A 12,362-nucleotide genomic window follows, 5' to 3' on the forward strand; every position below is an offset into this window, starting at 1 on the left:
GTGCGTTCACTCTTGCGCCTCCTGCTCACTCTGCTCTGACGTCACACTTGCGTCCAGAAACAGTGTTCCTATCCAGGTCTGTACTCTCTTCCAATGATATTGCTTTTCTTAAATGTCCCTAACGGCATTTTAGATTTCTGAAGGCTTTCGACACCATTCATCACAACCGTCTTCTAATCAAACTGCGTGCCTATGGAATATCACCTAAGTTGTGCGACTGGATTCTTGATTTCCTGTCAGAAAGGTCACAGTTCGCAGTAATAGACGGAAAGTCTTCGAGTAAAACAGAAATAATATCCGGCGTTTCTCAGGCTAGTATTATAAGCCCTCTATTGTTCCTGATTTACATTAACGACATAGGAGACAATCTCAGTAGCCATCTTAGATTGTTTACAGATGGTGCTGTCATTTGCCGTCTTGTAAAGTCATCAGATGACCAAAACGAATTGCAAAATGATTTAAATAAGACATCTGTACGGTGCGAAAAGTGGAAATTGACCCTCAATAAAGAAAAGTGTGAAGTTATTCACATGAGTACTAAAAGAAATCCGCTAAATTTCGATTACTCGGTAAGTCACACAAATCTGAAGGCTGTAAATTCAACTAAATACTTAGGGATTACAATTATAAATACCTTAAATTGGAACGATCACATAGATAATGTTGTGGGTAGAGCCAGCCAAAGACTGCGATTCATTGGCAGAACACTTAGAAGGTGCAACAGGTCTACTAAAGAGACTGCTTACAACACGCTTGTCCGCCCTATCCTGGTGTATTGCTGTGCGGTGTGGGATCCCCATCAGATGGGACTGACGGATGACATCGAAAAAGTACAAAGAAGGGCAGCTAGTTTTATATTATCTCGAAGTAGGGTGGGTAGTGTCACAGACGTGATACATGAATTGGACTGGCAATCATTAAAACAAAGGCGTTTTTCGTTGCGACGAGATCTTCACATGAAATTTCAATCACCAGTTTTCTCCTCCGATTGCGTAAACATTATGTTGGCACCCACCCGCATAGGGAGAAATGATCATCACCATAAAATAAGTCAGGGCTCGCACAGAAAAATTTAAGTGTTCGTTTTTCCCGCGCGCCGTTCGAGAGTGGAACGGTAGAGAGACAGCTTAAAGGTGGTTCATTGAACCCTCTGCCAGGCACTTTAGTGTGAATAGAAGAGTAATCACGTAGTTGAGATGTAGATGTAGAACCCAGAATAAATACATCATAATACAAAACAATTTATGCAGGTTACAACACATATCATGACCGCTGTGTATTTTCCTTCTGTTTCCGTTTGTTTACTCTCAACTCTAGCAAGTGGAAGAGGTTGCGAGCTCTACCTGGAACAGTGGAAAGCGGAGAGACGCGGGGTTCGTAATGAAAGGTAAAGAGCCGAATGGTATTTCACTGTGGTTTACATACGAGTGGGAGAAATAAATTCAGCTCAGTATAAAACTATTTCATTGTGGTTTATATACGAGTAGGAGAAATAAATTCAGCTCAGTATAAAACTGGAGGAAACGCAGTTTTCTGTTCTAGGAGGGATTCGACTTTTGTAAGAATGTCACTGACGCCAAGCTAAAACTTAAGTTTCAAAGTGTATGAAAGTATGGAGACGATAATTACAGAAGATAATTAACGAAGCTTCACTTTCAATTCAAATGGACGTGTTGTCCTTAGTAGCTTGTCTCTACCTCTTTGAAAATTTCACAGATATTTTGTATTATCGCTGTATTTACAGTGTGCGCCATAACGCCTGTATGTGGTAGATATAATTGAACAGTAGAGATTTTCATCTAACTTTATTTATTACTACCGACCATCCCCTGCTTCGCCCAGGTGGCTGTAAGTATGCACAGCCGCACAACTAGTCTGGCGTACTGGCGTAGTGGAAATAAATTTTAGAGAGCGATTCAGCTGCTCCTACTGCTGCCTTTTGATGCTACTCGCAATGTCATAGCTGGACTTCATAAAGCACGTGTGACATTTTCATATTCTCTCGCACGCCATAGGCAAACTATTAGTCCTACATAAAAAAAATAAGCAGAACGTTTTTGTAGAAAATTTAATGTAGTTAAATTTTGTACAGGGATATGTTTTCGCTGGAGGCCACGGTTTTTGAGCTATTCAGTCAGGATTTCTAATCTGTTATTCATGGCACTCCCTCCTACCACTGTACAAAAATTTCTGACAACGGGAACTATTTCCGATATTCGATCTTTTTTGGTCTTCATTGACTGGGCTATTACGCCATCCAGCATAGTCGGCTACTTCGTTAACGTTAGTAATTTAAACGTGCCCGTGAGGGTAATGAACGAAAACGGCTTTTGTAAACTTTACGCTAGGGTTGCGTTTGAACGGCACTTTCTCCGTTATGTATATTGAATAACTCGAAAATTACGGCCTCCAGCGAAAACTTATCCCAGAACAAAATTTCACTATCTTAAATTTCCTACAAAAAGGTCTAACTCAGTAATTTTTCTGTAGCACTAATAGTTCGCGCATACCGAGCAAGAGAATATGAAAGTCTCTCGCGCGGTTTATGAAGGCCAGCTACAGCAATGCGGGCTGCATAGAAAGACAGCAGTAGGGGCACCTGAATTACCCTATATACAGATACCTCATCGTTAGTCAGTCTATGTATTAATGAAAACCCTATCAGAATATATGCAGTATTTCCTGTGATTAGCCTACACATACAGACAGATAAACGGGGCTGGGAATTTAGTTTATAATATGCAGCAACTGCCAATCTTGTAGCGTTGACATCCCTACTGTTAGTCGATCTTACGAACGGATGCTGAGCCTTCCAAGCAGTCAGGGAGGACTGACGTTCCAGGCGTAGAAAATTACTCTTCTCTCACGGAACATTTTTATAGTGACGCTAGCGACCAAATTAAATTCTGTAAGAGGCATTTCTGGGTGGTGCTGGAGGAAGCTAAAGTGGATATCGTCATTTAGGTGTGCAAGTAAAGGGGTGGTACGTCACAGAGTGTTCACGATGCGGAAGGAGCACAGTGCTGGGGGTACTATAAATCGTTCTCCCCGGGGAAATCAGTGGACTGACAGGGACGGCACGTTTTCTTTTTAAGTTTCTCGACGCTGCTCCGTTCCACGCGCCAAAACTTCGCTCAGAAATATATTCGCCCGCGGAAAACTGACAATCTTGCCTTTTTGAAAAGAAATAACCATTGTTACGTCCATCAGCGATATGGATTAAACTGTAGAGTAACAAACGGTGACGGCTACCCATCTGGAAATAGGTCCCCTACAACAACAGGACCTAGTGATACTAGGGTTGGGATTTTAATATCTAAAAATTAGGAAATTATTCCTTTTTTATTTTTTATAACAACTTCAAATATGGGAGAGAATAGTAAAGTATTTTATTATATTTCAACATATTTTATGTGAATGTGAACAATATGCAGTACTCATGAATGCAATTTATGCTTTTCCTCACTGATTGCTGAAGAATTAAAATGCACATTGAGAATGAACCTCGAGATGTCCATCACAAATGGCTGACGATTACCCTGAAACACTGCCTTATACTGACGAAATGAGCATCTTCCAAATTTATAGCAGGACACGCCGCTCACACTCACATCGATACCTTCTTCTCAAGGGCCTTCTAATACATTTTAAATTTTGCACAAAGTTTGAAGGCCACTTTTGTTTTCAGACATACGTCTGCATTTATTTTGGCATGTTTGTGATGTAAATCCACTAAGATTGGTAAGTTTTCGTTCGAAGTCATGAACATGCTGATCTGTTCCTAGAGCAGGATCCCTTCCTTTTCAAGTATTCAGTTGTGCTGTTAGGGAAACACAAGTTAGCAGATATAAACACCAAGTCGCTTTGTAACATTGTCTCTTCAACATTTCCTGAAGGAAGCCAACTGAAGTTGCATCTCTGTCCAGTACAGTAACTACTGAGGAAAAACCATCAAATATTTCTGCCTAATACAGGACTGCAGCGAGCCAAGTTCCCCTCCACGTTATTATTTAGGTGGGTGGCAGTACTTCAGGATTTTTAGTCTTGAATACGGGCATTCTTCTCGGCAACTTAATTAATACTCTTTTCCCATCAGAAATTAGTCTATCCACATTATGATATACTGCTCTAATGTCTTCACATTGTCCGTGTAAACCATGCCTAACCCATGTAACATGGATAATTTTACGATAACGCACAACAAAACTTCCAGCTGCGTTCTCCATATATGATACATCATCTGTTTTTAACAGAAAAACATTGTCAAACTTCTCAACAATTTTCAACAAAATTTGTTTTGCTTCAGTAAATAATTTTGCAACTCTACTGGAGTAATCATTTCTTGGCTAGTTAACAGAAAAACTTCTCGAAGTCTTTCATCATTGTGTAATACCCCAACAATGACATTTCCAACTTTCCTGCAAGTAGGATCTTAAGTTTCGTCTAACATAAACCAGATTTTGTGATTTTCACAATCGGAACGAATTTGTTGTTAATTTTTTTTGGTAACACCTTGGAAATTACGTTTTCCTAACGTTCTCTTTTCAGGACTGTCAAGATTTGAATATCTGGGGAAAAACTTTCTTAACACTAGATTATTTACCTTATAAAGAGGCGTCAGTTGACATAAATGGCCTACATAAATCTTCACAATAAACTGAAAATCTATCAGGTCCTAGAAGGAGCCCGGAACTGCATCAGTAATTAGAGTTGTCTTATCCTCAGGCGTGTCTTCCCCTTCCAAGGGGTAGTGTAACTTTAAATCGCTGTTAAGCCGTATTACCTTCCCACATGATTATCAGAACAGGACATGTCCATATGAACTAAAATTATCCTTAAATTCTGCAATATACTGCTGCAAATGATAACTTGTTGCTTTTACTTTAAGTGCTGTTGTACTGCCTTGCATTTCACAGCACGAGAAATGAACTAGATGAAAGAAAAATTTTCGGATCTCAGCTGCACACGAGAATTATATTAAATGCAACGAAGACATGTGAAAAGTCATGCTGGACTGGGATTCGAACCCGGATGATTCACTTCTCTAGAACGGTTGCCTTAACCAGCACACCTCCGGTCGAGCACAAATCTCTACATTCCGCACACTTGAGATGTATTATCGTCCGTCCATTATCCCCTATTTCCTAGCAGCTGTTCAGATGAGTCCCTCAAGGATTCGGGCGAGTGAGTGCATCTGCACAGAGGAAAAATGGTTCAAATGGCTCTGAGCACTATGGGACTCAACTGCTGAGGTCATTAGTCCCCTAGAACTTAGAACTAGTTAAACCTAACTAACCTAAGGACATCACAAACATCCATGCCCGAGGCAGGATTCGAACCTGCGACCGTAGCGGTCTTGCGGCTCCAGACTGCAGCGCCTTTAACCGCACGGCCACTTCGGCCGGCTGCACAGAGGACATCATTTTGCTATCAAGGTGCATATATGCACTTATTTTGTATGTATCGTGTCCGTTTTTTCAGACATATCCGAGAGGCACTAGAGATAAAGGTTTTCCTGCTCCGAAGAAGTTGAGCATCAGGTTCACGCCTACAAAGTGGATGTTGGTTGGTTGGTTTAAAGATTAAAGGGACGAAACTGCAAAGGTTATCGTTTCCACAAAGTGGAGGTCTGTCAGCAGTTCTGACATTGCTTCTTTCGGGTTTGGCTGCCATTATCCTGGGTCGATCTTAGCTGGTATCAAGCGTCCTGTCACCTGGCTGCAAGTTTGGCGAAGAGCAATGTGAACACTTCTCGTGTGGCAAGATTGGTACCATACAGGGGGAGCAATTCCCTGCTGAGTAACACAAGGCTAAAGCGGACGTTCGAAGCACATCTGAGCTTGCTCCCCAACTTATGCCGTAGAATTTACCTAAGATATTGTGTCGTGCTGCGACCTTGATTCTGACATTGTCGCATTTCTCCGGGAATTTCAGACTGCTATCAAGAATCCCCGAGGAATTTAGGGACCTATTTAGGGATAGAGGTGTGACTGAGACGAGTTCTCAGCCATGGGACTTTTAACTTGTAGTTGGGATCTTTGTCGCGGAGATGTACAATACTGACTGCTGGTTTCCAAGGATTTGGTTCAGGCTCTAGCCTTTATAATACTTCCTCAGATCGAAAAATTTTAAAGTGGATATTTTTAAAGACATAAACACCTACGGTAAAGTGTTTTTTGGGGTGAGGGGGGATTGAAGGTCATGAACCCCACGACACTTCGTCCCCTCTTCGATCAAAACTGCTCATATGAGGCCACAAATAAATTTTAAATAGGCCAAGAAATCATCCTGATGTCTTTTGTCACCTTTATTGTACTAGGGCGCTGTGATTGGAAACGCTCTTGTTACAGGTCCAGTCTGTGTCAGCCGAACCAGTACCACACCCAGCAACAATAATGACTGCGACGACCACCATGACCACCACGACCACCATGACCACCACGACCACCACCACCGCAATGGGCCACTACCAACACGCAGAAGGAGCGTACCCCCCAATGTCCTTCCAGATAATGCCGCCAACGAACACGTGTCCGTTGGTGGTCTTTGTAAATCCCAAATCTGGAGGACGACAAGGCGAACGAATGCTCCATAAATTTCAGTACCTGCTTAACCCCCGCCAGGTAAGTGCCTACTGCAGTACAGCCTTCAATTGAAAATGATACAAATAAGATCTTTGGAAAAGTCATTAATTGTTTTTTTGCAAATGGGCTTGGTCTAATCTTTGAAAAAACACAGTACATCCAAATTTCTGCTGCAAAAAGTACAGTCCCTACAATAAATATAGCAGCACATCAACAGAAGTCAGTAGACAGGGTAGAGCATACTAAGTTTTTGGGTGTACACATAGATGAGAATCTTAATTAGAAAATTCATATTTTGGATCTTCTAAAGTGACTAGGTTCAGCAACTTTTGCAATCAGAATAATTGCCCATTTTTAGGGTATAGAAATTAGTAAGCTAACATACTTTGCATACTTTCACTCTCTGATGCCATACGGAATAATATTTTGGAATAACTCAACAAGTAGACAAAAATTATTCACTGCTCAAAAGGAAGTGATTAGAATAATGTGTGGGGTTCATAGTCGCACATCTTGCAGGCATCTTTTTAAGAGATTGGGGATTCTTACAACATCCTCACGGTACATTTACTCGCTAATGAAATTTGTTCTCAACAACATGGACCAGTTTAAAAACAACAGTGACATTCATGATTATAATATCAGAAAAAAGAAAGATTTACACTATCCCTTACTCAACCTATCTTTGGCACAGAAAGGGGTAAAATATGCTGCTATAAAAATTTTTGACAAATTACCAGATTAAATAAAATGTCTGACAGCAGTAATAGTTTCAAAAATAAATTGAAATCATATCTCCTTGACAACTCCTTCTACACCATTGATGAATTCTTGAATAGGTATAGATAAATCTATAAATATAGTATATGTATTTTGTGCCATTTAAGGATATCTGGTAAATAACAGAAATATTAATTTTTAACTCTGTATTGTAATATATATATATATATATAATCTTGTTTCATATGTGCATTTCTTGTGCACTTTACACGTTGCACACCATAACGGCCACCGTACCGTGCGATTGATCAATGGAACCCGCAACCAACTAACTAACTAACTAACATTTTTCCTGAGACATATTAAATGACTGAAACATAACGCAGAAGGAAGCCCCACATAAAAGCAAGTATTTGATAAAAGGAAATAAAAGTACTATGCCCGGTTGCATTGAATCTTTATGTGGACTGGAAGATTCTGACTGGAGAACTGAATAAAACTTAAATAGAGTGGAGAGATAACAGGGATGATTCTCAACCATATAAAAGTAAGAGTACATAAATAGATACCAATTTAATTAAGAAAGAGACTAGATTAAAGGCAGACTGAAATGTTCCGTTGTCCGACTGCGACTAGATCCCATGACCTTTCTGTTTCGAGACATGCGCTTTGTCACTAGACCACTGAGCCCGACAATATACTTTTGTACTGTTGCAAGAGGGCTCTTGTGTTGTATTTTCTCAATATGTCGTTTAATATACAGGCCTAGGTACCGCGAACAGAATGGTTGAGCCATTGTAAGAACATCATAGACATTGTTTGACAATTCGAGCAACTGCACTAAGCGCAGACACCTTTGACTGCGCTCAAGAATTCTATTGACTCCAGAAAAAAATGCTGTCGTGAACTTGTTATTAGCTAATCATTGTTTTCTTAGATTCACTGTTTGCGGAGATAAGCATGTAACTTTTAAGTTACATTCTCCTTGTCTTAATGTACGTACATAGGAGTGTTCATTCAACTAAGGGGCTTCAAAAGTAAGTTACACATTATAATATCAAATCAAGTAACTGTTATTGGAAGATGTACTACACTTCAAACCGACGTAGATACGTGGCACTATTTTTCATCATGGTCACGAAGTCTTTGTAAACAACGGTGGGGACTTTCTGCCAATCGTTCAGTTTCTCGACGGTGGAAATCCGCCCCTTGGTCACGAAGCCATTCGAAAAACGCTGTGTCAACATCTTCATCGGTGACAGATCTGGAACTGGTGCGAACCACTTCCTCGGCTGCCTGCAATGGGCCGTTTGTAATCTATGTCGATGGCCTTCCTTCCTGATCAGCATCATCTACATCTACATGGATACTCTGCAAATCACATTTATGTGCATGACAGACAGTTCATCGAACCACCTTCACAATTCTCTATTATTCCAATCTCGTATAGCGAGCGGAAAAAGAGAACATCTATAGCTTTCCGTACGATCTCTGACTTCCCTTATTTTATCGTGGTGATCGTTTCTCCCGATGTAGGTCGGTGTCAACAAAATATTTTCGCATTGGGAGGAGAAAGTTGGTGATTGGAATTTCGTGAGAAGATTCCGTCGCAACGAAAAACGCCTTTCTTTTAATTATGTCCAGCCCAAATCCTGTACCATTTCAGTGATACTCTCTCCCATATTTCGCGATAATACAAAACGTGCTGCCCTTCTTTGAACTTTTTCATCCACCTTTCTGTCGCCACGGCCAAATTGTTGGCACCATTTCACTACAGCTGGGCGCTGCATTACATTTGCTCCATATACTGCCAGAATTTCACGGTGAATCTGTGTGTAATTTACACGTTTTCCCCACAAGAATCGTACAGTCCCGCGTGCTTCGACTATGGAGTACATTTCCAGTTGCCACGCCATTTTATTCCCACCGTGTGAGGCACTTGTCATACGTACCACAGCAGAGCTGTGTCAGCAGGAAACGTAGAACTCTCTTCTGACAATGCACCACCGTTGTTGTTCAATAATCTTAGCGTGAGACGACATGTATAACTTACTTTTGAAACCCCCTTATATGTCAGAGAATTTGTTTACCTTAACTTTACACTCTTTCTATCCCGACAGGTGTACAATCTTGCAAAAGGTGGTCCCATGGTGGGCTTGACCCTTTTCAAAGACTTATGCAACGTCAGGGTCATCTGCTGTGGAGGCGACGGAACTGTGGGATGGGTTCTCGAATCCATGGGTAAGTTTCTACACACACAGCAATTTTTGTTCTGTTACTTCGATTAATAATTAAATATGTGTGATCAAAAATACTAAGTGGAAATACCGTTTAATTCTTACCCCATTAAAAACAGCAACCAGCCACTGTTGATGTTGCTACTTATTAACAAGTAATAGCAACGTTACCGGTTTCGAAATAAGAGGTTCATCGTCTGACGGCTGTGAACGTGTATCATTTCATTTTGCTTATGCTGAATACGAGATGTTGATTGTTTTGGTTGAGCAGAAAGTTTCTTAAACATACCTATGAACTGAAACAACGTACCCATGTCACATGTACCTCACAAAACATACCGGTGCAGCATTATGTTCACATGATGATAACGACTTACACCATAAATCAGTTTACATTCTGCTACATCCATGCTCAGTATCGATTTTGCAGCAAACTGCATCCGCTTTTTTGTGGCTGTTTGTAACGGTATTTCCGTTTTCTTCATTTTATCGAAACCACTCGTTTAAAAAGTCGGAGCAGGTAAAGAGAACTACTCAAAACACTAACTTATGGCTGTCTGCGTTTACGAAAAGAATGAACGGTACGAAATATTGGTTGCCTGTGGATGAAACCCAAGTCCACCGTATTCCTATGAAAAATCCAGCCAGAGTCAAACACCAAACATAGTCCCATCTAGCAGCGTAACTCGTCAACAGGAAGGTAGCTGGCAAGAGCAGTGACACAACTCAGAAATGCAGTACTTGAATAAAATCGACTTGAAAAATTTAATAGTACTTATATCGAAGTAATATAAGCTTCCTTTAAATTCCAAGTCATTTCAGCAATAAATTCCATTACAAATGGTTCACATGGCTCTGAGCGCTATGGGACTTAACAGCTGTGGTCATCAGTCCCCTAGAACTTAGAACTACTTAAACCTAACTAACCTAAGGACATCACACACATCCATGCCCGAGGCAGGATTCGAACCTGCGACCGTAGCAGTCGCGCGGTTCCGGACTGCGCGCCTAGAACCGCGAGACCAACGTGGCCGGTAAATTCCATTACAGTCCATACAACAGTAATATGTACATGTACTTCTATACTCGCCGAATGTGAGGCGTTTTCAGGTAGTTATTAATTAATTCTTTGAGTTGTGTCACTTTTCTTGATAATCTAAGAACTTTTCTATTTTTGTTCTGGCCCCTCCTGTAATACTTTTGCCACTTTGACAACACACACACATTGAGGAATATCACACCAGCACGTGTATGGCATCAATTGTAAAATAAAATAGTACCAATTTTCATATGAAGTTCCCGTGTATGCCTTACAATCCGTCCCTGGAAATGTATTTGTGATCGCAGAGTCTCCTTTGCCTTTCCTTCTCATTCCTTTTATGAAAATGTTAATAAACAAAACATATTGAGTTGTGCTACGCTTTATGCTTGTCTTTCACTCGTGTGCTAAATGACAGTCATTAAAGATTAACTGACGTACGCCAGCGCACCTTTAAATAAATATAGCGAAACAGAGCGTTTATAGATTGCTTTTCAAGGTCATCACGAATTATCTCGAGTATGTAACAGAACGTTTCTCACGTCATCTCTTATATTCGTAAAACTTATCTGGTTATTGCCGGTCGGTGAGGCCGTGCGATTCTAGGCGCGTCAGTCTGGAACCGCGTGACCGCTACGGTCGCAGGTTCGAATCCTGCCTCTGGCATGGATGTGTGTGATGTCCTTAGGTTAGTTAGGTTTAAGTAGTTCTAAATTCTAGGGGACTGATGACCACAGATGTTGAGTCCCATAGTGCTCAGAGCCATTTGAACTATTTTAGCTGGTTATTCCGATAACTGAGGACAGAGTCCCGATGTTATTCAATCTGTATATTGAGCAAGCAGTAAAGGAAATAAAAGAAAAATTCGGAGTAGGAATCAAAATCCATGGAGAAGAAATAAAAACTTTGAGGTTCGCCGATGACATTGTAATTCTGTCAGAGACGACAAAGGACCTGGAAGAGCAGCTGAACGGAATGGACAGGATCTTGGAAGGAGGATATAAGATGAACATCAACAAAATCAAAACGAGGATAATGGAATGTAGTCGAATTAAATCGGGTGATGTTGCCGAAATTAGATTAGGAAATGAGACGCTTAAGGTAGTAAATGAGTTTTGCTATTTGGGGAGCAAAAACGATGGTCGACGTAGAGAAGATATAAAATGTAGACTGGCAATGGCAAGGAAAGCGTTTCTGAAGACGAAAAATTTGTTAACATCGAGTATAGATTTAAGTGTCAGGAAGTCGTTTCTGAAAGTATTTGTATGGAATGTAACCATGTATGGAAGTAAAACGTGGACGATAAATACATTAGACAAGAAGAGACTACAAGCTTTCGATATGTGGTTCTACAGAAGAATGCTGAAGAGTAGATGGGTAGATCACATAACTAATGAGGAGGTATTGAACAGAATTGGGGAGAAGAGATACAGTCGCAGGTTCGAATCCTGCCCTCGGGCATGGATGTGTGTGATGTCCTTAGGTTAGTTATGTTTAAGTAGTTCTAAGTTCTAGGGGACTGATGACCTCCAAAGTTTAGTCCCATAGCGCTCAGAGCCATTTGAACCATTTGGGGAGAAGAGAAATTTGTTGCATAACTTGACTAGAAGAAGGGATCGGTTGGTAGGACATATTCTGAGGCATCAAGGGATCGCCAATTTAGTATTGGAGGGCAGCGTGGAGGGTAAAAATCGTAGAGGGAGACCAAGAGATGAATACACTAAACAGATTCAGAAGGATGTAGGTTCAGTAGGCACTGGGAGATGACGAAGCTTGCACAGG

General features: G+C 40.7%; 1 protein-coding gene across 1 annotated transcript in view; it reads left to right on the forward strand.

Annotated features, from left to right (window-relative positions):
- Window positions 1-12,362, forward strand: part of LOC124555978 (diacylglycerol kinase 1-like) — a 380,703-nt gene that overhangs the window by 164,010 nt on the left and 204,331 nt on the right. Inside the window, exons 11-12 of the mRNA XM_047130023.1 lie at window positions 6,351-6,623; window positions 9,425-9,545. Coding sequence (XP_046985979.1) covers window positions 6,351-6,623; window positions 9,425-9,545 — 394 coding nt within the window. The remainder of the gene's footprint in view (window positions 1-6,350; window positions 6,624-9,424; window positions 9,546-12,362) is intronic.

This window comes from Schistocerca americana, chromosome X (genome assembly GCF_021461395.2).
Source record: "Schistocerca americana isolate TAMUIC-IGC-003095 chromosome X, iqSchAmer2.1, whole genome shotgun sequence".
NCBI lineage: Eukaryota > Metazoa > Arthropoda > Insecta > Orthoptera > Acrididae > Schistocerca > Schistocerca americana.